At 41.3% G+C, this 25,423-nt stretch overlaps 2 protein-coding genes across 3 annotated transcripts in view; one reads left to right on the forward strand and one right to left on the reverse strand.

Annotated features, from left to right (window-relative positions):
• The window catches only part of Mekk1 (mitogen-activated protein kinase kinase kinase 4), a 1,037,736-nt gene that overhangs the window by 809,032 nt on the left and 203,281 nt on the right, over positions 1-25,423 (forward strand). The window lies entirely within an intron of this gene.
• The window catches only part of LOC139755964 (uncharacterized), a 185,040-nt gene that overhangs the window by 131,362 nt on the left and 28,255 nt on the right, over positions 1-25,423 (reverse strand). For both annotated transcript variants that reach the window (XM_071674801.1, XM_071674800.1), the window contains exons 3-4: positions 2,740-3,260; positions 1,309-1,514 (exon numbers count right to left, since the gene is read on the reverse strand). In XM_071674801.1, the coding sequence (XP_071530902.1) occupies positions 1,309-1,514; positions 2,740-3,260 (727 nt within the window). The remainder of the gene's footprint in view (positions 1-1,308; positions 1,515-2,739; positions 3,261-25,423) is intronic.

The raw sequence follows: 25,423 nt of genomic DNA on the forward strand, positions 1-25,423 counted from the left end.
GGGGGCGAAAATTCTGGGGGCCTTGAAGAATGTGTGGAAGTCGAGAACATTATCTCGGAAAGCAAAAATGGGTATGTTTGAAGGAATAGTGGTTCCAACAATGTTGTATGGTTGCGAGGCGTGGGCTATGGATAGAGTTGTGCGCAGGAGGATGGATGTGCTAGAAATGAGATATTTGAGGACAATGTGTGGTGTGAGGTGGTTTGATCGAGTGAGTAACGTAAGGGTAAGAGAGATGTGTGGAAATAAAAAGAGCGTGGTTGAGAGAGCAGATGAGGGTGTTTTGAAGTGGTTTGGGCACATGGAGAGAATGAGTGAGGAAAGATTGACCAAGAGGATATATGTGTCGGAGGTGGAGGGAACGAGGAGAAGAGGGAGACCAAATTGGAGGTGGAAAGATGGAGTGAAAAAGATTTTGTGTGATCGGGGCCTGAACATGCAGGAGGGTGAAAGGAGGGCAAGGAATAGAGTGAATTGGAGCGATGTGGTATACCGGGGTTGACGTGCTGTCAGTGGATTGAATCAAGGCATGTGAAGCGTCTGGGGTAAACCATGGAAAGCTGTGTAGGGTATGTATATTTGCGTGTGTGGACGTATGTATATACATGTGTATGAGGGGGGGTTGGGCCATTTCTTTCGTCTGTTTCCTTGCGCTACCTCGCAAACGCGGGAGACAGCGACAAAGTATAATAAAAAAATATAAAAATATATATATATATATATATATATATATATATATATATATATATATATATATATATATATATTATGTATTGCATTGGCACATTCATAATGTATTGTATCATGGATAGTATGTTTACTCGTATGTTATTTGGTTTATCCTCATTTACCCACAAGAATCAGTTGTTAAAACCACACTGAATCCAGCTGGGCTTGACTAGATGCAGCCCAGGACTGTGCGGCACTTGCCTAATGTGTGGAAGGAATTATTGAATACTCAAAACCTCTTGCAGCATTCATTAAATTGGAATACATTAAGTATGCAAAATCAAAAATGCAGTTGATAGTACCACAGAACAAGGGATTTCTATAGTTCATGCAGAGGTACCTTGTTTTGGGTATGGTTTACAACATGTTATTATTCATATATTTAATTGCTGTTGCCTATGGTTATTCCAAAGTGAGCTGGTTTTTCTCATTTTCCAAGCTTACTGGCTTCCCTTTTAGAAGGAATAGCTTTACATGAATTGAAACTCATTTTGTTGTTTTTCACCTTAATGTCTTTGGCTAAAATTTTTAACTACATCAAATGTATTACCATCACAAAATTATTTAAAGTTTACTAACCTTTTTTCCTGGAAATTTTATTAACAATAGCTTTAAGCTGTGTGTGTCGATTGTTTATGTCGGTGATGCCTGTCTTGATCTCATCTAGGAATGTGACAATCCTCTCCAGTTCATTGTCAGTTGTTTCCATGCGGTGGCGAAGGGCATTGCTTAGCTCATTGACTACACTTTTACGCTCCTCTGCCTGCAGCTCTATTTGTGTGAGTCTAGGAAAGAAAGAATGAGCAAACTTAAGGACATGAGAATTAAGTTTAGATGGGTTCAAATTATTGTCATCTCAATTTTAGGGGGATTAATGAGTGGATATGCAGCATCCCACAAAAATTTTTCAGTTATATAATGCTCTGGCTGTTTCATCATCATTTTTTCTCATATGTCATCTGTAAACAAATGGTTTGCAGATGACATCAGTGGTGTTCTAATTAGTTTCCAAAGATTGATTGTTCTGAAATTTTAGGGAAGTGATACTTGTGTTTGAAAATACATACCAAGTTCAAATTAAGGGGTTGTCCTGTCTGCAGTTTCTAAAAAATGGGTCCAGAAAAGGCCAGTATTTAAAGTTGGTTAGAAGCAATACTGTAGCACATATGAGCACATATGACTTGTATAAGAAAGCATAAGTGAATGGTTATAGTTATATGGATGCTAGACCTATAAATTTAACAAAGGGCCAGTTTTCAAACATGCACAAATGTAAGATTCAAGTATATGACTTCATAACAAAAGTGATGATTTATAATTTCAAATCATATTAATCACCTTGCTTTGGCCATATCATGCATCAGTAGGTGGCTTTTTTTGTTTTGTATCATATCTGTAACCAGTAAAGCCCATCATCAAATTAGTTGATTTTTCTGACTTTCTCATTTTTGTCTCATCCATACCTTATTCTGCTTTCTCTTTCACCTGTGGTATGTTGTCTTTGTCATGTGTCCAAAATATTAGTGGTATCCGTTTTGTCTTCCTAATATTGCTCAGCTCATGTTTCACCTTTAGTTCATGTTGCTCATCTTGTGGTAATTGATAGCAATATTCTTTGCTTTGCCAATACTTCACAATACTTATTTTCTGTGTCCCCTGCAGTCAACTTGATATCCTCTGCAACATCGGTAATTTTTGTTGCCTGTCTGTTTCACTCATGGTGACTGATGTGTTGGTTTTACTTGCTAATCCAGCTTATCCTCTATCTTCTCCATTGTGTCACTTTTAATTCATGTTGTATGTCTTCTGTCTCACATATAATCAGTGTTATCTGTCTCTTTCTTGGTCAGAGTTAATGATGCTTGTTGTATTTCTTCCCTCCTTTGTTTTGTGTTTCTTCTCTCTCCCATGTAGTTTATACTGCCTAGCCTGTTTCATATGTAGTTCATGGTCTCTGTCTTAGATTATATGTATATAATCTGTAGTTTAGAGTGATTTTCCTCGACTTACCTGTAGTTTATTAAGTCTATTATTTCTGCCCGTTGATTTTGCAGTGTCTCACTGGCAGCTAGCCTGTCACTGATGCGTTGAAGCAAGAGAATAGTAGTGTCCATTTGATGATGGGTGACGTCCAGATCTGATACCCCTTCGGTAACATTGCTATCACCATCTCCAACAGTGCTGTAGCTCCCTCCATTTGGCTGAACACTACTTCTACCACTACTTTGCTGCCTTGCACCACCTCCATCATGCTGCCTCACACCACCTCCACCATGTTGCCTTGCACCACCTCCACCATACTGCCGAGCACCACTGCCACCATACTGCCTAGTACGACCTCTTCCATACTGCCTTGCTCTACCACTACCAAACTGCCTCCTTCCTCCACCAAACTGCCTGCTACCACTACTTGATTGACTGCTAATACCACCTATCCCACTACTTCTATCACCAGACCCAAAACCTCCATAGTTGCCATCATCATCACTGCTTACACTGGCACCATCACTGTGGCTCTCATTACCACTGAGCTGAAGAAAAAGAAAAAATTGTGAAATTACACATATGGTAGTCAAAGAACAATATTGGTCATTGCTATCTTGATAGATGAACCTGACTTAGTTTAAATGTATGCTGGGTTAGGAGGCTAAAGCCATCAAGAACATTTGGGCCACCTTTCACTGTTGCAGTTTTTACCTCCCTGCCATAAAGCACAGTAGTAGTTCCTCCCCATGACACTCAAATTGAAAAAAATTGCATGAATGTGGAAGAGTACTAAATAATTTTGAATTTCACTAAACAACATATATTTCACATATATTTCACTGAAAAATTGTGATATTATTTGAGTGATGTCAACTGGTCATGCAATTATTGGACTGCATTCTCAGTCATTGCAATGAATTAAACGTTGTATGAGTCATAGCTCTCTCTATGTTGATACGAACCAGAATAGGCAGAAATATGAAATGTAAAAGGCATATCAAAACAGGAGACCATAAGAGAACAAGGAACAGATAAAGAAAATTGGTTGAGAATATACTGACTGCAATAATACACTAAACTAGTGAAATACTTAAAAAAAAAAAAGACAAGGAAATTCCTGGCAGAACATCAGACTGAGACAAAGAACACTGGAAAATTGGGAATAAACTGATTGTGACTGAGAAATTAAATAAACAGTTGAATGAAATCCATAAGTCCAAAAACCAATAAAGACAAAAAAAGAAATAATGAATTTGTGGAAAACATTTATTAGATATATAAAGTCTGATATTTAAGAACTCCAAGATCAGGATAAACTATATAAGTGAATACATAAGGGACAAAAACATCCTGAGAAATGAAGCAAACTTTAGATTAGATAAGATGAAACTCAAACAAGGAGTTGTTGCGGTTTATGTATATATCAAGCTAGAAAAAACGAAGAGAGAAGAGAAGAGAGAGGCATTTGGACGATTTTTGCAGGGAAAAAATGCAATTGAATGGGAGATGTATAAAAGAAAGAGACAGGAGGTCAAGAGAAAGGTGCAAGAGGTAAAAAAAGAGGGCAATTGAGAGTTGGGGTGAGAGAGTATCATTAAATTTTAGGGAGAATAAAAAGATGTTCTGGAAGGAGGTAAATAAAGTGCGTAAGACAAAGGAGCAAATGGGAACTTCAGTGAAGGGCGCAAATGGGGAGGTGATAACAAGTAGTGGTGATGTGAGAAGGAGATGGAGTGAGTATTTTGAAGGTTTGTTGAATGTGTTTGATGATAGAGTGGCAGATATAGGGTGTTTTGGTCGAGGTGGTGTGCAAAGTGAGAGGGTTAGGGAAAATGATTTGGTAAACAGAGAAGAGGTAGTAAAAGCTTTGCGGAAGATGAAAGCCGGCAAGGCAGCAGGTTTGGATGGTATTGCAGTGGAATTTATTAAAAAAGGGGGTGACTGTATTGTTGACTGGTTGGTAAGGTTATTTAATGTATGTATGACTCATGGTGAGGTGCCTGAGGATTGGCGGAATGCGTGCATAGTGCCATTGTACAAAGGCAAAGGGGATAAGAGTGAGTGCTCAAATTACAGAGGTAAAAGTTTGTTGAGTATTCCTGGTAAATTATATGGGAGGGTATTGATTGAGAGGGTGAAGGCATGTACAGAGCATCAGATTGGGGAAGAGCAGTGTGGTTTCAGAAGTGGTAGAGGATGTGTGGATCAGGTGTTTGCTTTGAAGAATGTATGTGAGAAATACTTAGAAAAGCAAATGGATTTGTATGTAGCATTTATGGATCTGGAGAAGGCATATGATAGAGTTGATCGAGATGCTCTGTGGAAGGTATTAAGAATATATGGTGTGGGTGGAAAGTTGTTAGAAGCAGTGAAAAGTTTTTATCGAGGATGTAAGGCATGTGTACGTGTAGGAAGAGAGGAAAGTGATTGGTTCTCAGTGAATGTAGGTTTGCGGCAGGGGTGTGTGATGTCTCCATGGTTGTTTAATTTGTTTATGGATGGGGTTGTTAGGGAGGTGAATGCAAGAGTTTTGGAAAGAGGGGCAAGTATGAAGTCTGTTGTGGATGAGGGAGCTTGGGAAGTGAGTCAGTTGTTGTTCACTGATGATACAAGGCTGGTGGCTGATTCATGTGAGAAACTGCAGAAGCTGGTGACTGAGTTTGGTAAAGTGTGTGAAAGAAGAAAGGTAAGAGTAAATGTGAATAAGAGCAAGGTTATTAGGTACAGTAGGGTTGAGGGTCAAGTCAATTGGGAGGTAAGTTTGAATGGAGAAAAACTGGAGGAAGTAAAGTGTTTTAGATATCTGGGAGTGGATCTGGCGGCGGATGGAACCATGGAAGCGGAAGTGAATCATAGGGTGGGGGAGGGGGCGAAAATCCTGGGAGCCTTGAAGAATGTGTGGAAGTCGAGAACATTATCTCAGAAAGCAAAAATGGGTATGTTTGAAGGAATAGTGGTTCCAACAATGTTGTATGGTTGCGAGGTGTGGGCTATGGATAGAGTTGTGCGCAGGAGGGTGGATGTGCTGGAAATGAGATGTTTGAGGACAATGTGTGGTGGTTTGATTGAGTAAGTAATGTTAGGGTAAGAAAGATGTGTGGAAATAAAAAGAGCATGGTTGAGAGAGCAGAAGAGGGTGTTTTGAAATGGTTTGGGCACATGGAGAGAATGAGTGAGGAAAGATTGACCAAGAGGATATATGTGTCAGAGGTGGAGGGAACGAGGAGAAGTGGGAGACCAAATTGGAGGTGGAAAGATGGGGAGTGAAAAAGATTTTGTGTGATTGGGGCCTGAACATGCAGGAGGGTGAAAGGAGGGCAAGGAATAGAGTAAATTGGATTGATGTGGTATACCGGGGTTGACGTGCTGTCAGTGGATTGAATCAGGGCATGTGAAGCGTCTGGGGTAAACCATGGAAAGTTGTGTGGGGCCTGGATGTGGAAAGGGAGCTGTGATTTCGGGCATTATTGCATGACAGCTAGAGACTGAGTGTGAACGAATGGGGCCTTTGTTGTCTTTTCCTAGTGCTACCTCGCACACATGAGGGGGGAGGGGGATGGTATTCCATGTGTGGCGAGGTGGCGATGGGAATGAATAAAGGCAGACAGTGTGAATTGTTTGCATGGGTATATATGTATGTGTCTGTGTGTGTATGTATATGTGTACATTGAGATGTATAGGTATGTATATTTGCGTGTGTGGACATGTATGTATATACATTGTGTATGGGGGTGGGTTGGGCCATTTCTTTCGTCTGTTTCCTTGCGCTACCTCGCAAACGCGGGAGACAGCGACAAAGCAAAATAAAAAAAAATAAAAGAATAGGAAAAACGATTATGAAGATGAGCCATAACTATGTGAATTGATTGATAGTAGTAAGTATCCCAATTATAAACGCAATAAATCTAGTATCATATAGACCACTAAACACATTGAAAAAATACTGTAAGAAAATATTATCAAATGAAGATAATCAGATTATGATATCAAAGAAATCACTACATCATACAGTATAGAAGTAAATGAATCTGAACATGATTCAACAATTGAGGCCAACAACAGATTGAGTGACATGAATTTTCACCATGACAAAACAAATTTGAGAATGGTCAGTAAAGGTATTTTAAACACAAAGTAGATTGATATCTTCACCAGCAATAATCTAACAACAAACATGAAAATATACTGAGAAAATAACCTATGTTATATAGGCAATGGACTAATATCAAACAAAAAAAGAATGATAGTGCAAACTGGACATTGCAAAGAGACAGAAGACAGTGGATGAATAGGAGAGCATGAATTAAAGAAATAGATGGCAATGAGCAAAGTACGAATAAGTGAGCTTGAGAAAATAAAGAATGCAGATGTAGAGATAATGAAATCCTACTGAAGTGAACATAAAATGAAGTAGGAAAGAGTTATACAAAACATGGAAAGGAACTTAAAATTACTGTTCATGTACACGAACAAAGAAAAAACTAAAATTTAGGGATTGGATCCATTAAAGTATGAGAAAGTTATGAAAATGACCCATTGGGAATATGTAGGATGTTACTAAGACAATACAGATTACTTTTCATCTTGGAAGGCAACAAGAAATAAACGAAGTTAACCAACATGATTCATAAGCTTGGAGAAAATTTGGTCCTGGGATGAAATGGAATCCCTGCCACCACCCCCCAAGAATACAAAAACAACAGTAGCTAAACCAGTGATTATTATTGGTTAGGCAACATATGGACAAAAGCAAAATTGCATATATTCTCCCATTGTTGTACATAACACCAATACGCTAAGGAAGATCTAATCCAGTACAAACCATTTAGCTTGATTTTATACATAATGAAAGTCTTTGAAAGAGTGACAAAAGGGCATTTAGTAGAACATTTGATTAAAAAAAATACATAAATGAAGGCCAGCATGGATTTATAGCTGGAAAAAGGACATAAACCCAATTATTAGTCCATTACAATGACAGGAAAGTTTAATGCTAGGTAGGAAAATGAATAGTTTTTTCAATTTTGCAAAGGCATTTGATGAAGTATACCACAGAATTTTTTAAGAGAAAGTAGTTAAACATAACATTAACTGTAAGATAGGGAGATGGATTGGTGAGTCTTTAACCAACAGAAAGTTCAAGGCAGTAGCAATTAGAAGCATATCACATAAAAGTATGTGACCTCTCTGGGGGTACCACAGGGAACAATGGTAGCCTCATTTCTCATTACTGTATAACATTGGTATCAAATGTTGGAACAGGCAAGTAACAGAATGTAGGGTGAAGAGCTTTCCTGATTAAAGTACATTAAGCAGCATGATTGTATTAGCAATAAGTTGTGGATTCAATAAACAAATTGGTTGAAGGAAACCTAGTGAAATTTAAAGATGAATTTGAGTAAATAGGTAATAGAAAGTGCAGAACACTTCAGAGACACTGTAGAAAGGAATAGGAAGTGAGACAGATGTACAAGGTTTGGGTGACTGAGGGGATGGAACATATGAACTGCCATGAAAGGCTGCAAAAACTCAAACTGTACATCCTGGACTGAAGAAAATTCACTGTTTGATAATCTATGTGTGACAAGTTGAAGGTTTAAAGGAAAATGTATTGAACCTGAAATCATCTCAAACAGAAAGCCACAAAGTTATCAGAAATGAGAAAATGTAAAATATTCATACCTTACATTACCAGGGTGGCAAATCTTTCTTTAGTTTACCTGAAACTCAGTAATACATACCATGCTACAGTCTTTCAGTTAATATAATGTTTATTTCTCCATCTACACTTGAACAAATCTTGAATATCTTTATGAACAATTAAGAAAAAAAATCACTTTAATTCAACACAAGCCTATGAAGACAAGAATATTGATATCAATCCAATTTTTTGCAAGTAGGAGACATGCCTGTCTCAAACAACTGAACATGTCTCAGATTTGCTAAAGTTTAAGACTGGTATTGATGCCCTTTCCTTCATAGGGGTTGACATGTGAATGGACTGAACCATGAATATGAAGCATTCGCAGTTAACCATGGAAAGGTCTGTGGGGCCTGGATATGGAGAGGGAGTTGTGGTTTTGGTGCATTACACATAACAGCTAGAATGGATGTGAGTGAGCAAATGTATCCTTTCTTCATTTAATCCTGATGCTACCTTGAAAATGTGGGAAACAGCAATCAAGACAGAGAGAGAGAGAGAGAGAGAGAGAGAATAAGTATTATTATTTTATTATTATTATACTTGGTTGTCATTTCCCATGTCAGCAAGGTTGCAACAAGAAACAGACAAAGAATGACCCATCCACTCATTTATTTATTATTTATTTATTTTGCTTTGTCGCTGTCTCCTGCGTTAGCGAGGTAGCGCAAGGAAACGGACGAAAGAATGGCCCAACCCACCCACATACACATGTATATACATACACGTCCACACACGCAAATATACATACCTATACATCTCAATGTACACATATATATACACACACAGACATATACATTTATACACATGTACATAATTCATACTGTCTACCTTCATTTATTCCCATCGCCACCCCACCACAACCCCCTCCCCCCTCATGTGTGCGAGGTAGCGCTGGGAAAAGACAACAAAGGCCTCATTCGTTCACACTCAGTCTCTAGGTGTCATGTAATAATGCACCGAAACCACAGCTCCCTTTCCACATCCAGGCCCTACAGAACTTTCCATGGTTTCCCTAGACGCTTCACATGCCCTGGTTCAATCCATTGATAGCACGTCGACCCTGGTATACCACATCGTTCCAATTCACTCTATTCCTTGCACGCCTTTCACCCTCCTGCATGTTCAGGCCCCGATCACTCAAAATCTTTTTCACTCCATCCTTCCACCTCCAATTTGGTCTCCCACTTCTCCTCGTTCCCTCCACCTCCGACATATATCCTCTTGGTCAATCTTTCCTCTCTCATTCTCTCCATGTGACCAAACCATTTCAAAACACCCTCCTCTGCTCTCTCAACCACACTCTTTTCATTTCCACACATCTCTCTTACCCTTACATTACTTACTTGATCAAACCACCTCACACCACATATTGTCCTCAAACATCTCATTTCCAGCACATCCACCCTCCTGCGCACAACTCTATCCATAGCCCACACCTCGCAACCATACAACATTGTTGGAACCACTATTCCTTCAAACATACCCATTTTTGCTTTCCGAGATAATGCTCTTGACTTCCAAACATTCTTCAAGGCTCCCAGAATTTTCGCCCCCTCTCCCACCCTATGATTCACTTCCGCTTCCATGGTTCCATCTGCTGCCAGATCCACTCCCAGATATCTAAAACACTTTACTTCCTCCAGTTTTTCTCCATTCAAACTTACCTCGCAATTGACTTGACCCTCAACCCTACTGTACCTAATAACCTTGCTCTTATTCACGTTTACTCTTACCTTTCTTCTTTCACACACTTTACCAAACTCAGTCACCAGCTTCTGCAGTTTCTCACATGACTCAGCTACCAGCGCTGTGTCATCAGCGAACAACAACTGACTCACTTCCCAAGCTCTCTCATCCACAACAGACTGCATACTTGCCCCTCTTTCCAAAACTCTTGCATTTACCTCCCTAACAACCCCATCCATAAACAAATTAAACAACCATGGAGACATCACACACCCCTGCCGCAAACCTACATTCACTGAGAACCAATCACTTTCCTCTCTTCCTACACATACACATTCCTTACATCCTCGATAAAAACTTTTCACTGCTTCTAACAACTTGCCTCCCTTACCATATATTCTTAATACCTTCCACAGAGCATCTCTATCAACTCTATCATATGCCTTCTCCAGATCCATAAATGCTACATACAAATCCATTTGCTTTTCTAAGTATTTCTCACATACATTCTTCAAAGCAAACACCGGATCCACACATCCTCTACCACTTCTGAATCCACACTGCTCTTCCCCAGTCTGATGCTCAGTACATGCCTTCACCCTCTCAATCAATACCCTCCCATATAATTTACCAGGAATACTCAACAGACTTATACCTCTGTAATTTGAGCACTTACTCTTATCCCCTTTGCCTTTGTACGATGGCACTATGCAAGCATTCTCCCAATCCTCAGGCACCTCACCATGAATCATACATACATTAAATAACCTTACCAACCAGTCAACAATGCAGTCACCCCCTATTTTAATAAATTCCACTGCAGTACAATCCAAACCTGCTGCCTTGCCGGCTTTCATCTTCCGCAAAGCTTTTACTACCTCTTCTCTGTTTACCAAGTCATTTTCCCTAACCCTCTCACTTTGCACACCACCTCGACCAAAACACCCTATATCTGCCACTCTATCATCAAACACATTCAACAAACCTTCAAAATACTCACCCCATCTCCTTCTCACATCACCACTACTTGTTATCACCTCCCCATTAGCTCCCTTCACTGAAGTTCCCATTTGCTCCCTTGTCTTACGCACTTTATTTACCTCCTTCCAAAACATCTTTTTATTCTCCCTAAAATTTAATGATACTCTCTCACCCCAACTCTCATTTGCCCTCTTTTTCACCTCTTGCACCTTTCTCTTGACCTCCTGCCTCTTTCTTTTATACATCTCCCAGCCATTTGCATTTTTTCCCTGCAAAAATCGTCCAAATGCCTCTCTTTTCTCTTTCACTAATAATCTTACTTCTTTATCCCACCACTCACTACCCTTTCTAATCAACTCACCTCCCACACTTCTCATGCCACAAGCATCTTTTGCGCAAGCCATCACTGCTTCCCTAAATACATCCCATTACTCCCCCACTCCCCTTACCTCCTTTGTTCTCACCTTTTTCCATTCTGTACTCAGTGTCTCCTGGTAGTTCCTCACAGAAGTCTCCTTCCCAAGCTCACTTACTCTCACCACTGTCTTCGACCCAACATTCCGTCTTCTTTTCTGAAAACCCCTACAAATCTTCACCTTCGCCTCCACAAGATAATGATCAGACATCTCTCCAGTTGCACCTCTCAGCACATTACCATCCAAAAGTCTCTTTCGCGTGCCTATCAATTAACACGGAATCCAATAACGCTCTCTGGCCATCTCTCCTACTTACATACGTATACTTATGTATATCTCGCTTTTTAAACCAGGTATTCCCAATCACCAGTCCTTTTTCAGCACATAAATCTACAAGCTCTTCACCATTTCCATTTACGACACTGAACACCCCATGTATACCAATTATTCCCTCAACTGCCACATTACTCACCTTTGTATTCAAATCACCCATCACTATAACCCGGTCTTGTGCATCAAAACCACTAACACACTCATTCAGCTGCTCCCAAAACACTTGCATCTCATGATCTTTCTTCTCATGCCCAGGTGCATATGCACCAGTAATCACCCTTCTCTCTCCATCCACTTTCAGTTTTACCCAAATCAATCTAGAATTTACTTTCTTACACTCTTACATACTCCCGCAACTCCTGTTTCAGGAGTACTGCTACTCCTTCCCTTACTCTTGTCCTCTCACTAACCCCTGACTTTACTCCCAAGACATTCCCAAACCACTCTTCCCCTTTACCCTTGAGCTTCGTTTCACTCAGAGCCAAAACATCCAGGTTCCTTTCCTCAAACATACTACCTATCTCTTCTTTTTTCTGATCTTGGTTACATCCACACACATTTAGACACCCCAATCTGAGCCTTCGAGGAGGATGAGCACTCCCCGCATGACTCCTGTTTCCCCTTTTAGAAAGTTAAAATACAAGGAGGGGAGGGTTTCTGGCCCCCCGCTCCCATCCCCTTTATTCACCTTCTACGACACGGGAGGAATGCGTGGGAAGTACTCTTTCTCCCCTATCCCCACTCATATAAACACATATATACCTATATGCACATACATATATATATATATCAATATATACACATACATACTTATACTTACACATACACAGACTTACACATAATCATACTTGCTTGCCTTTGCCATTCCTGGCACCACCCTGCCTCTCAGGAAACAGCATTGCCACCCCAGGCATCAGCAAGGTAGCGTCAGGAAACAGACAAAAAAAAGGCCACAGTCATTCACACTCAGTTTCTAGCTGTCATGTGTAATGCACTGAAACCACAGCTCCCTGTCCATATCCAAGCCCCAAAAACCTTTCCATGGTTTACCCCAGGCATTTCACATGCCCTGACTCAGTCCATTGACAGAACGTCGAACCCAGTATACTACATCATTCCAATTCACCCTATTCCTTGCATGCCTGTCACCTTTTTTTTTCCCATCCTTCCAACTTCAGTCTGGTTCCTCAATTCTCCTTGTTCCCTGTATCTCTTACACATATATCCTCTTTGTCAACCTTTCCTCATTCATTCTCTCTATATGTCCAAACCATTTCAAGCACACCCTCTTCTGCTTTCTCAACCACACTTTTATTACCACACATCTCTCTCACCCTCTTATTACTTACTTGAACAAACCACCTCACACCACATATTGTTGTCAAACATGTCATTTCCAACACATCCACCCTCCTACATGCAACCCTATCAATAGCCCATGCCTTGCAATCACATAATACTGTTGGAACTACCATTCCTTCAAGCATACCCATTTTTGCTCTCCGAGATAATGTTTTCTCTTTCCACACATTCTTCATTACTCCCTGAACCTTCGCCTCCCCTCCCCTACCCTATGACTCACTTCCTTTTCCATGGTTTCATTTGCTGCAAAGTCCACTCCCTGATATCTAAAACACTTCACTTCCTCCAATTTCTCTCCATTCAAACTCACATCTCAACTAACTTGTCCTGCAACCTTGCTGACTTATTCACATTTACTTTCAACTTTCTCCTTTCAGACACTTCTCCAAACTGAGTCACCACTCTCTGCATTTTCTTATTCGAATTAGCCACCAGTGCTGTGTCATTGGCAAACAAGAACTGACTCACTTCCTTGGCCCTCATCCCCAACAGACTGCAAACTTACCCCTATCTCCAAAACTCATGCATTTACCTCCCTAACCAACCCATCCACAAACAAATTAAACAACCATGGGGATATCACACAACCCTGCAGCAGACTGACTTTCACTGGGAACCAATCACTCTGTGGTCTTCCTTCTTGTATGCATGCCTTACACCCTTGATAAAAACTTTTCATTGATTCTAGCAGCTTACCTCTCACACCATATACTCTTAACACCTTCCACAAAGCATCTCTATCAGCCTTATCATATGCCTTCTCCAGATCCATAAATGCTACATACAAATCCATCTGTTTTCTAAGTATTTCTCACACAATCTTCAAAGCAAATACATGATCCACACATCTTTTACCACTTCTGAAACCACACTGCTCCTCCCCATTCTGATGCTCTGTACATGCCTTCACCCTCTCAGTTATTACCCTTCCATACAATTTTCCAGGAATATTCATGAAACTTATGTGTCTGTAGTTTGAACACTCACCTTTATTCCCTTTGCCTTTGTACAATGGCACTATACATGCATTCTGCCAATCCTCTGGCACTTCACCATGATCTGTACATACATTGAATATCCTTACCAACAACAAAGTCACCCCCTTAGTAAATTCGACTGCAATACCTTCTAAACGTTGCTGGATTTCATCTTCCACAAGGCTTTCAACACCTCTTCTCTCTTAACCACGACACCCTCCCTGACTCTCTCACTTTGCATACCACTCCAACCAAAATACACTATATCTGCCACTCTGTCATCACACACATTTAACAAACCTTCAAAGTACCCACTCCATCTCCTCACTTCATCACTACTTGTTATCACTTACCCCCTTGCCTCCTTCACCGATGTTCCCATTTGTTCTCGTCTTACACGCTATTTAACTTCTTCCAAAACATCTTTTGATTCTCCCTAAAGTTTGATAATACTCTCTCACCCCAACTCTCATTTGCCCTCTTTTTCACCCCTTGCACTTTCCTCTTGACCTCCCTCTGCTTTCTCTTATACATCTCCCAGTCTTTTATACTCCTTTCTTGCAAGTATCATCCAAATGACTCTTTTCTCTTTTACTAACAACTTCTTCATCTCACTACCCACTTTTCTCAAGCAACATGCATCTTTTGCACATACCATCACTGCTTCCCTAAATACATCCCATTCCTCCCCCACTTCCCTAATGTCCTCTGCTCTCACCTTTTGCCATTCTGCACTCAATTTCTCTTGGTACTTCCTCACACAAGTCTCCTCTCCAAGCTCACTTACTATCACCACTCTCTTCTCCCCAACAATCTCTCTTCTTTCTGAAAACCTTACAAATCTTCACCTTCACCTCCACAAGATAATGATCAGACATCCCTCCAGCTGCCCCTCTCAGCACATTAACATCCAAAAGTCTCTCTTTTACATGCCTGTCAATCAATATGTAATCTAACAATGCCTTTTGACCATCTCTTCTACTCACATATGTTTACTTGTGTCACACAAATGTACAAGCTCTTCAGCATTTCCTTTCACAACACTGAATACCCCATATACACCAATTATACCCTCAGCTGACACGTTACATACCTTTGTGTTTATGTCACTCATCGCTAGTAACCAAAACTGCTGACACACTCACTCGGTTGCTTCAAATTTTCGTCTCATGACCAGGCGCATAAGCACCAATAATCACCCATCTCTCTCCATCCACTTTCAGTTTTACCCACATCAGTCTAGAATTGACTTCCTTACACTCTATCACATACTCCTACAATGCCTGCTTTAGGAATAGTCTACTCCTTCCTCTTGGCATTTCACCAACCCCTTACTTCACTCCTAAGACTTTTTCAAACCATTTTTCCCCTTTACCCTTGAGCTTCATTACACTCAGAGCCAGAACAACCAGGTTTCTTTCCTCGAACATACACCCTATATGTCCTCTCTTTTCATCTAGGTTAAATTCACACACATTTAAACACCCCAGTTTTAGCCTTTTTGGAGTTCGAGCTCTCCCCACTTCACTTCAGTTTCCTCTTAATGTACTTTTCTTCATAGAGGTTGACATGTGAATGGACTGAACCATGCATGTGAAGCGTTCGGGGTTAACCATGGAAAGGTCTGTGGGGCCTAGATGTGCGTAGAGAGTTGTGGTTTTGGTGCATTACACATGACAGCTGGAGAATGGATGCAAGTGAGCAAATGCCGCATTTCTTCATCTGCTACTGGCGCTACATTGGAAATGTAGGAAACGGCAATATATATATATATATATATATATATATATATATATATATATATATATATATATATATATATATATATATATATATATATACATATTTTTTTATTCATTTTTTTATTTATTTTTTTATTTCATACTATTCGCCATTTCCCGCGATAGCGAGGTAGCGTTAAGAACAGAGGACTGGGCCTTTGAAGAAATATCCTCACCTGGCCCTCTTCTCTGTTCTATCTTTTGGAAAATTAAAAAAATACGAGAGGGGAGGATTTCCAGCCCCCTGCTCCCTCCCCCTTTAGTCGCCTTCCACGACACGCAGGGAATATGTGGGAAGTATTCTTTCTCCCCTATCCCAGGGACAATACATATATATATTTTTTTTTTTTTTTCTTTTTCATACTATTCGCCATTTCCCGCATTAGCGAGGTAGCATGAAGAACAGAGGACTGGGCCTTTAAGGAAATATCCTCACCTGGCCCCCTTCTCTGTTCCTTCTTTTGGAAAATTAAAAAAATGAGAGGGGAGGATTTCCAGCCCCCCGCTCCCTTCTCTTTTAGTCGCCTTCTACGACACGCAGGGAATACGTGGAAAGTATTCTTTCTCCCCTATCCCCAGGTATATATATATATATATATATATATATATATATATATATATATATATATATATATTTTTTCTTTTTTTTTTTTTTGCTTTGTCACTGTCTCCCGCGTTTGCGAGGTAGCGCAAGGAAACAGACGAAAGAAATGGCCCATCCCACCCCCATACACATGCCTTGATTCAATCCACTGACAGCACGTCAACCCCGGTATACCACATCGCTCCAATTCACTCTATTCTTTGCCCTCCTTTCACCCTCCTGCATGTTCAGACCCCGATCACACGAAATCTTTTTCACTCCATCTTTCCACCTCCAATTTGGTCTCCCTCTTCTCCTCGTTCCCTCCACCTCCGACACATATATCCTCTTGGTCAATCTTTCCTCACTCATTCTCTCCATGTGACCAAACCATTTCAAAACACCCTCTTCTGCTCTCTCAACCACGCTCTTTTTATTTCCACACATCTCTCTTACCCTTACGTTACTTACTCGATCAAACCACCTCACACCACACATTATCCTCAAACATCTCATTTCCAGCACATCCATCCTCCTGCGCACAACTCTATCCATAGTCCACGCCTCGCAACCATACAACATTGTTGGAACCACTATTCCTTCAAACATACCCATTTTTGCTTTCCGAGATAATGTTCTTGACTTCCACACATTCTTCAAGGCTCCCAGAATTTTCGCCCCCTCCCCCACCCTATGATCCACTTCCGCTTCCATGGTTCCATCCGCTGCCAGATCCACTCCCAGATATCTAAAACACTTCACTTCCTCCAGTTTTTCTCCATTCAAACTCATCTCCCAATTGAATTGACCCTCAACCCTACTGTACCTAATAACCTTGCTCTTATTCACATTTACTCTTAACTTTCTTCTTTCACACACTTTACCAAACTCAGTCACCAGCTTCTGCAGTTTCTCACATGAATCAGCCACCAGCGCTGTATCATCAGCGAACAACAACTGACTCACTTCCCAAGCTCTCTCATCCACAACAGACTTCATACTTGCCCCTCTTTCCAAAACTCTTGCATTCACCTCCCTAACAACCCCATCCATAAACAAATTAAACAACCATGGAGACATCACACACCCCTGCCACAAACCTACATTCACTGAGAACCAATCACTTTCCTCTCTTCCTACACGTACACATGCCTTACATCCTCGATAAAAACTTTTCACTGCTTCTAACAACTTGCCTCCCACACCATATATTCTTAATACCTTCCACAGAGCATCTCTATCAACTCTATCATATGCCTTCTCCAGATCCATAAATGCTACATACAAATCCATTTGCTTTCCTAAGTATTTCTCACATACATTCTTCAAAGCAAACACCTGATCCACACATCCTCTACCACTTCTAAAACCACATTGCTCTTCCCTAATCTGATGCTCTGTACATGCCTTCACCCTCTCAATCAATACCCTCCCATATAATTTGCCAGGAATACTCAACAAACTTATACCTCTGTAATTTGAGCACTCACTCTTATCCCCTTTGCCTTTGTACAATGGCACTATGCACGCATTCCGCCAATCCTCAGGCACCTCACCATGAGTCATACATACATTAAATAACCTTACCAACCAGTCAACAATACAGTCACCCCATTTTTTAATAAATTCCACTGCAATACCATCCAAACTGCTGCCTTGCTGGCTTTCATCTTCCGCAAAGCTTTTACTACCTCTTCTCTGTTTACCAACTCATTTTCCCTAACCCTCGCACTTTGCACACCACCTCGACCAAAACACCCTATATCTGCCACTCTATCATCAAACACATTCAACAAACCTTCAAAATACTCACTCCATCTCCTTCTCACATCACCACTACTTGTTATCACCTCCCCATTTGTGCCCTTCACTGAAGTTCCCATTTGCTCCCTTGTCTTACGCACTTTATTTACCTCCTTCCAGAACATCTTTTTATTCTCCCTAAAATTTAATGATACTCTCTCACCCCAACTCTCATTTGCCCTTTTTTTCACCTCTTGCACCTTTCTCTTGACCTGCTGTCTCTTTCTTTTATACGTCTCCCACTCAATTTCATTTTTTCCCTGCAAAAATCGTCCAAATGCCTCTCTCTTCTCTTTCACTAATACTCTTACTTCTTCATCCCACCACTCACTACCCTTTCTAATCAACCCACCTCCCACTCTTCTCATGCCACAAGCATCTTTTGCGCAATCCATCACTGATTCCCTAAATACATCCCATTCCTCCCCCACTCCCCTTACTTCCTTTGTTCTCACCTTTTTCCATTCTGTACTCAGTCTCTCCTGGTACTTCCTCACACAAGTCTCCTTCCCAAGCTCACTTACTCTCACCACCCTCTTCACCCCAACATTCACTCTTCTTTTCTGAAAACCCATACAAATCTTCACCTTAGCCTCCACAAGATAATGATCAGACATCCCTTCAGTTGCACCTCTCAGCACATTGACATCCAAAAGTCTCTCTTTCGCGCGCCTGTCAATTAACACGTAATCCAATAACGCTCTCTGGCCATCTCTACTACTTACATAAGTATACTAATGTATATCTCGCTTCTTAAACCAGGTATTCCCAATCATCAGTCCTTTTTCAGCACATAAATCTACAAGCTCTTCACCATTTCCATTTACAACACTGAACACCCCATGTATACCAATTATTCCCTCAACTGCCACATTACTCACCTTTGCATTCAAATCACCCAACACTATAACCCGGTCTCGTGCATCAAAACCACTAACACACTCATTCAGCTGCTCCCAAAACACTTACCTCTCATGATCTTTCTTCTCATGCCCAGGTGCATATGCACCAATAATCACCCATCTCTCTCCATCAACTTTCAGTTTTACCCATATTAATCGAGAATTTACTTTCTTACATTCTATCACATACTTCCACAACTCCTGTTTCAGGAGTACTGCTACTCCTTCCCTTGCTCTTGTCCTTTCACTAACCCCTGACTTTACTCCCAAGACCTTCCCAAACCACTCTTCCCCTTTACCCTTGAGCTTCGTTTCACTCAGAGCCAAAACATCCAGGTTCCTTTCCTCAAACATACTACCTATCTCTCCTTTTTTCACATCTTGGTTACATCCACACACATTTAGGCACCCCACTCTGAGCCTTCGAGGAGGATGAGCACTCCCTGCGTGACTCCTTCTTCTGTTTCCCATTTTAGAAAGTTAAAAAAAAAATACAAGGAGGGGAGGATTTATTTATTTATTTTGCTTTGTCGCTGTCTCCTGCATTTGCGAGGTAGCGCAAGGAAACAGAAGAAAGAAATGGCCCAACCCACCCCCATACACATGTATATACACACATGTCCACACACGCAAATATACATACCTATACATCTCAATGTACACATATATATACACACACAGACACATACATATATACCCGTGCACACAATTCACACTGTCTGCCTTTATTCATTCCCATCGCCACCTCGCCACACATGGAATACCATCCCCCTCCCCCCTCATGTGTACGAGGTAGCGCTAGGAAAAGATAACAAAGGCCCCATTCGTTCACACTCAGTCTCCAGCTGTCATGCAATAATGCCCGAAACCACAGCTCCCTTTCCACATCCAGGCCCCACACAACTTTCCATGGTCCACCCCAGACGCTTCACATGCCCTGATTCAATCCACTGACAGCACGTCAACCCTGGTATACCACATCGATCCAATTCACTCTATTCCTTGCCCGCCTTTCACCCTCCTGCATGTTCAGGCCCCAATCACTCAGAATCTTTTTCACTCCATCTTTCCACCTCCAATTTGGTCTCCCACTTCTTCTCGTTCCCTCCACCTCCGACACATATATCCTCTTGGTCAATCTTTCCTCACTGATTCTCTCCATGTGCTCAGACCATTTCAAAACACCCTCTTCTGCTCTCTCAACCACACTCTTTTTATTTCCACACATCTCTCTTACCCTTACATTACTTACTCGATCAAACCACCTCACATCAAACATTGTCCTCAAACATATATATATATATATATACACACACACACACACACACACATATCTTCCTTTCATACTATTCGCAATTTCCCGCGTTAGCGAGGTAGCGTTAAGAACATAGGACTGGGCCTTTGAGGGAAAATCCTCACCTGGCCCTCTTCTCTGTTCCTTCTACGACACGCAGGGAATACGTGGGAAGTATTCTTTCTCCCCTATCCCCAGGGATAACACACACACACATATATATATATATATATATATATATATATATATATATATATATATATATATTTTTTTTGCTTTGTCGCTGTCTCCCGCGTTTGCGAGGTAGCGCAAGGAAACAAATGAAAGAAGTGGCCCAACCCACCCCCATACACATATATATACATACACGTCCACACACGCAAATATACATACCTACACAGCTTTCCATGGTTTACACCAGACGCTTCACATGCCCTGATTCAATCCACTGACAGCACGTCAACCCCGGTATACCACATCTATCCAATTCACTCTATTCCTTGCCCTCCTTTCACCCTCCTGCATGTTCAGGCCCTGATCACACAAAATCTTTTTCACTCCATCTTTCCACCTCCAATTTGGTCTCCCACTTCTCCTCGTTTCCTCGTTCCCTCCACCTCCGACACATATATCCTCTTGGTCAATCTATCCTTACTCATTCTCTCCATGTGCCCAAACCATTTCAAAACACCCTCTTCTGCTCTCTCAACCACGCTCTTTTTATTTCCACACATCTCTCTTACCCTAAGGTTACTTACTCGGTGAAACCACCTCACACCACACATTGTCCTCAAACATCTCATTTCCAGCTCATCCATCCTCCTGCGCACAACTCTATCCATAGCCCACGCCTCGCAACCATACAACATTGTTGGAACCACTATTCCTTCAAACATACCCATTTTTGCTTTCCGAGATAATGTTCTCGACTTCCACACATTCTTCAAGGCTCCCAGGATTTTCGCCCCCTCCCCCACCCTATGATCCACTTCCACTTCCATGGTTCCATCCGCTGCCAGATCCACTCCCAGATATCTAAAACACTTCACTTCCTCCAGTTTTTCTCCATTCAAACTTACCTCCCAATTGACTTGACCCTCAACCCTACTGTACCTAATAACCTTGCTCTTATTCACATTTACTCTTAACTTTCTTCTTTCACACACTTTACCAAACTCAGTCACCAGCTTCTGCAGTTTCTCACATGAATCAGCTACCAGCGATGTATCATCAGCGAACAACAACTGACTCACTTCCCAAGCTCTCTCATCCACAACAGACTTCATACTTGCCCCTCTTTCCAAAACTCTTCCATTCACCTCCCTAACAACCCCATCCATAAACAAATTAAATAACCATGGAGACATCACACACCCCTGCTGCAAACCTACATTCACTGAGAACCAATCACTTTCCTCTTTTCCTACTCGTACACATGCCTTACATCCTCGATAAAAACTTTTCACTGCTTCTAACAGCTTGCCTCCCACACCATATATTCTTAATACCTTCCACAGAGCATCTCTATCAACTCTATCATATGCCTTCTCCAGATCCATAAATGCTACATACAAATCCATTTGCTTTTCTAAGTATTTCTCACATACATTCTTCAAAGCAAACGCCTGATCCACACATCTTCTACCACTTCTGAAACCACACTGCTCTTCCCCAATCTGATGCTCTGTACATGCCTTTACCCTCTCAATCAATACCCTCCCATATAATTTACCAGGAATACTCAACAAACTTATACCTCTGTAATTTGAGCACTCACTCTTATCCCCTTTGCCTTTGTACAATGGCACTATGCACGCATTCCGCCAATCCTCAGGCACCTCACCATGAGTCATACATACATTAAATAACCTTACCAACCAGTCAATAATACAGTCACCCCCTTTTTTTAATAAATTCCACTGCTATACCATCCAAACCTGCTGCCTTGCCGGCTTTCATCTTCCGCAAAGCTTTTACTACCTCTTCTCAGTTTACCAAATCATTTTCCCTAACCCTCTCACTTTGCACACCACCTCGACCAAAACACCTATATCTGCCACTCTATCATCAAACACATTCAACAAACCTTCAAAATACTCACTCCATCTCCTTCTCACATCACCACTACTTGTTTTCACCTCCCCATTTGCGCCCTTCACTGAAGTTCCCATTTGCTCCCTTGTCTTACGCACTTTATTTACCTCTTTCCAGAACATCTTTTTATTCTCCCTAAAATTTAATGATACTCTCTCACCCCAACTCTCATTTGCCCTCTTTTTCACCTCTTGCACCTTTCTCTTGACCTCCTGTCTCTTTCTTTTATACATCTCCCACTCAATTGCATTTTTTCCCTACAAAAATCGTCCAAATGCCTCTCTCTTCTCTTTCACTAATAATCTTACTTCTTCATCCCACCACTCACTACCCTTTCTAATCAACCCACCTCCCACTCTTCTCATGCCACAAGCATGTTTTGCGCAATCCATCACTGATTCCCTAAATACATCCCATTCCTTCCCCACTCCCCTTACTTCCATTGTTCTCACCTTTTTCCATTGTGTACTCAGTCTCTCCTGGTACTTCCTCACACAAGTCTCCTTCCCAAGCTCACTTACTCTCACCACCCTCTTCACCCCAACATTCACTCTTCTTTTCTGAAAACCCATGCAAATCTTCACCTTAGCCTCCACAAGATAATGATCAGACATCCCTCCAGTTGCACCTCTCAGCACATTAACATCCAAAAGTCTCTCTTTCGCGTGCCTGTCAATTAATACGTAATCCAATAACGCTCTCTGGCCATCTGTCCTACTTACATACGTATACTTATGTATATCTCGCTTTTTAAACCAGGTATTCCCAATCACCAGTCCTTTTTCAGCACATAAATCTACAAGCTCTTCACCATTTCCATTTACAATACTGAACACCCCATGTATACCAATTATTCCCTCAACTGCCACATTACTCACCTTTGCATTCAAATCACCCATCACTATAACCCGGTCTCGTGCATCAAAACCACTAACACACTCATTCAGCTCCTCCCAAAACACTTGCCTCTCATGATCTTTCTTCTCATGCCCAGGTGCATATGCACCAATAATCACCCATCTCTCCCCATCAACTATCAGTTTTACCCATATTAATCGAGAATTTACTTTCTTACATTCTATCATATACTCCCACAACTCCTGTTTCAGGAGTACTGCTACTCCTTCCCTTGCTCTTGTCCTCACACTAACCCCTGACTTTACTCCCAAGACATTCCCAAACCACTCTTCCCCTTTACCCTTGAGCTTCGTTTCACTCAGAGCCAAAACCTCTAGGTTCCTTTCCTCAAACATACTACCTATCTCTCCTTTTTTCCCTTCTTGGTTACATATATATATATATATATATGGAATTTATTAAAAAAGGGGGTGACTGTATTGTTGACTGGTGGGTAAGGTTATTTAATGTATGTATGACTCATGGTGAGGTGCCTGAGGATTGGCGGAATGCGTGCATAGTGCCATTGTACAAAGGCAAAGGGGATAAGAGTGAGTGCTCAAATTACAGAGGTATAAGTTTGTTGAGTATTCCTGGTAAATTATATGGGAGGGTATTGATTGAGAGGGTGAAGGCATGTACAGAGCATCAGATTGGGGAAGAGCAGTGTGGTTTCAGAAGTGGTAGAGGATGTGTGGATCAGGTGTTTGCTTTGAAGAATGTATGTGAGAAATACTTAGAAAAGCAAATGGATTTGTATGTAGCATTTATGGATCTGGAGAAGGCATATGATAGAGTTGATAGAGATGCTCTGTGGAAGGTATTAAGAATATATGGTGTGGGAGGCAAGTTGTTAGAAGCAGTGAAAAGTTTTTATCGAGGATGTAAGGCATGTGTACGTGTAGGAAGAGAGGAAAGTGATTGGTTCTCTGTGAATGTAGGTTTGCGGCAGGGGTGTGTGATGTCTCCATGGTTGTTTAATTTGTTTATGGATGGGGTTGTTAGGGAGGTAAATGCAAGAGTTTTGGAAAGAGGGGCAAGTATGAAGTCTGTTGGGGATGAGAGAGCTTGGGAAGTGAGTCAGTTGTTGTTCGCTGATGATACAGCGCTGGTGGCAGATTCATGTGAGAAACTGCAGAAGCTGGTGACGGAGTTTGGTAAAGTGTGTGGAAGAAGAAAGTTAAGAGTAAATGTGAATAAGAGCAAGGTTATTAGGTACAGTAGGGTTGAGGGTCAAGTCAATTGGGAGGTGAGTTTGAATGGAGAAAAACTGGAGGAAGTGAAGTGTTTTAGATATCTGGGAGTGGATCTGTCAGCGGATGGAACCATGGAAGCGGAAGTGGATCATAGGGTGGGGGAGGGGGCGAGAAATTTTGGGAGCCTTGAAAAATGTGTGGAAGTTGAGAACATTATCCCGGAAAGCAAAAATGGGTATGTTTGAAGGAATAGTGGTTCCAACAATGTTGTATGGTTGCGAGGCGTGGGCTATGGATAGAGTTGTGCGCAGGAGGATGGATGTGCTGGAAATGAGATGTTTGAGGACAATGTGTGGTGTGAGGTGGTTTGATCGAGTAAGTAACGTAAGGGTAAGAGAGATGTGTGGAAATAAAAAGAGCGTGGTTGAGAGAGCAGAAGAGGGTGTTTTGAAATGGTTTGGGCACATGGAGAGAATGAGTGAGGAAAGATTGACCAAGAGGATATATGTGTCGGAGGTGGAGGGAACGAGGAGAAGAGGGAGACCAAATTGGAGGTGGAAAGATGGAGTGAAAAGGATTTTGTGTGATCGGGGCCTGAACATGCAGGAGGGTGGAAGGAGGGCAAGAAATAGAGTGAATTGGAGCGATGTGGTATACAGGGGTTGACGTGCTGTCAGTGGATTGAATTAAGGCATGTGA

Source organism: Panulirus ornatus, chromosome 20, assembly GCF_036320965.1.
Source record: "Panulirus ornatus isolate Po-2019 chromosome 20, ASM3632096v1, whole genome shotgun sequence".
In the NCBI taxonomy this organism is placed as follows: domain Eukaryota; kingdom Metazoa; phylum Arthropoda; class Malacostraca; order Decapoda; family Palinuridae; genus Panulirus; species Panulirus ornatus.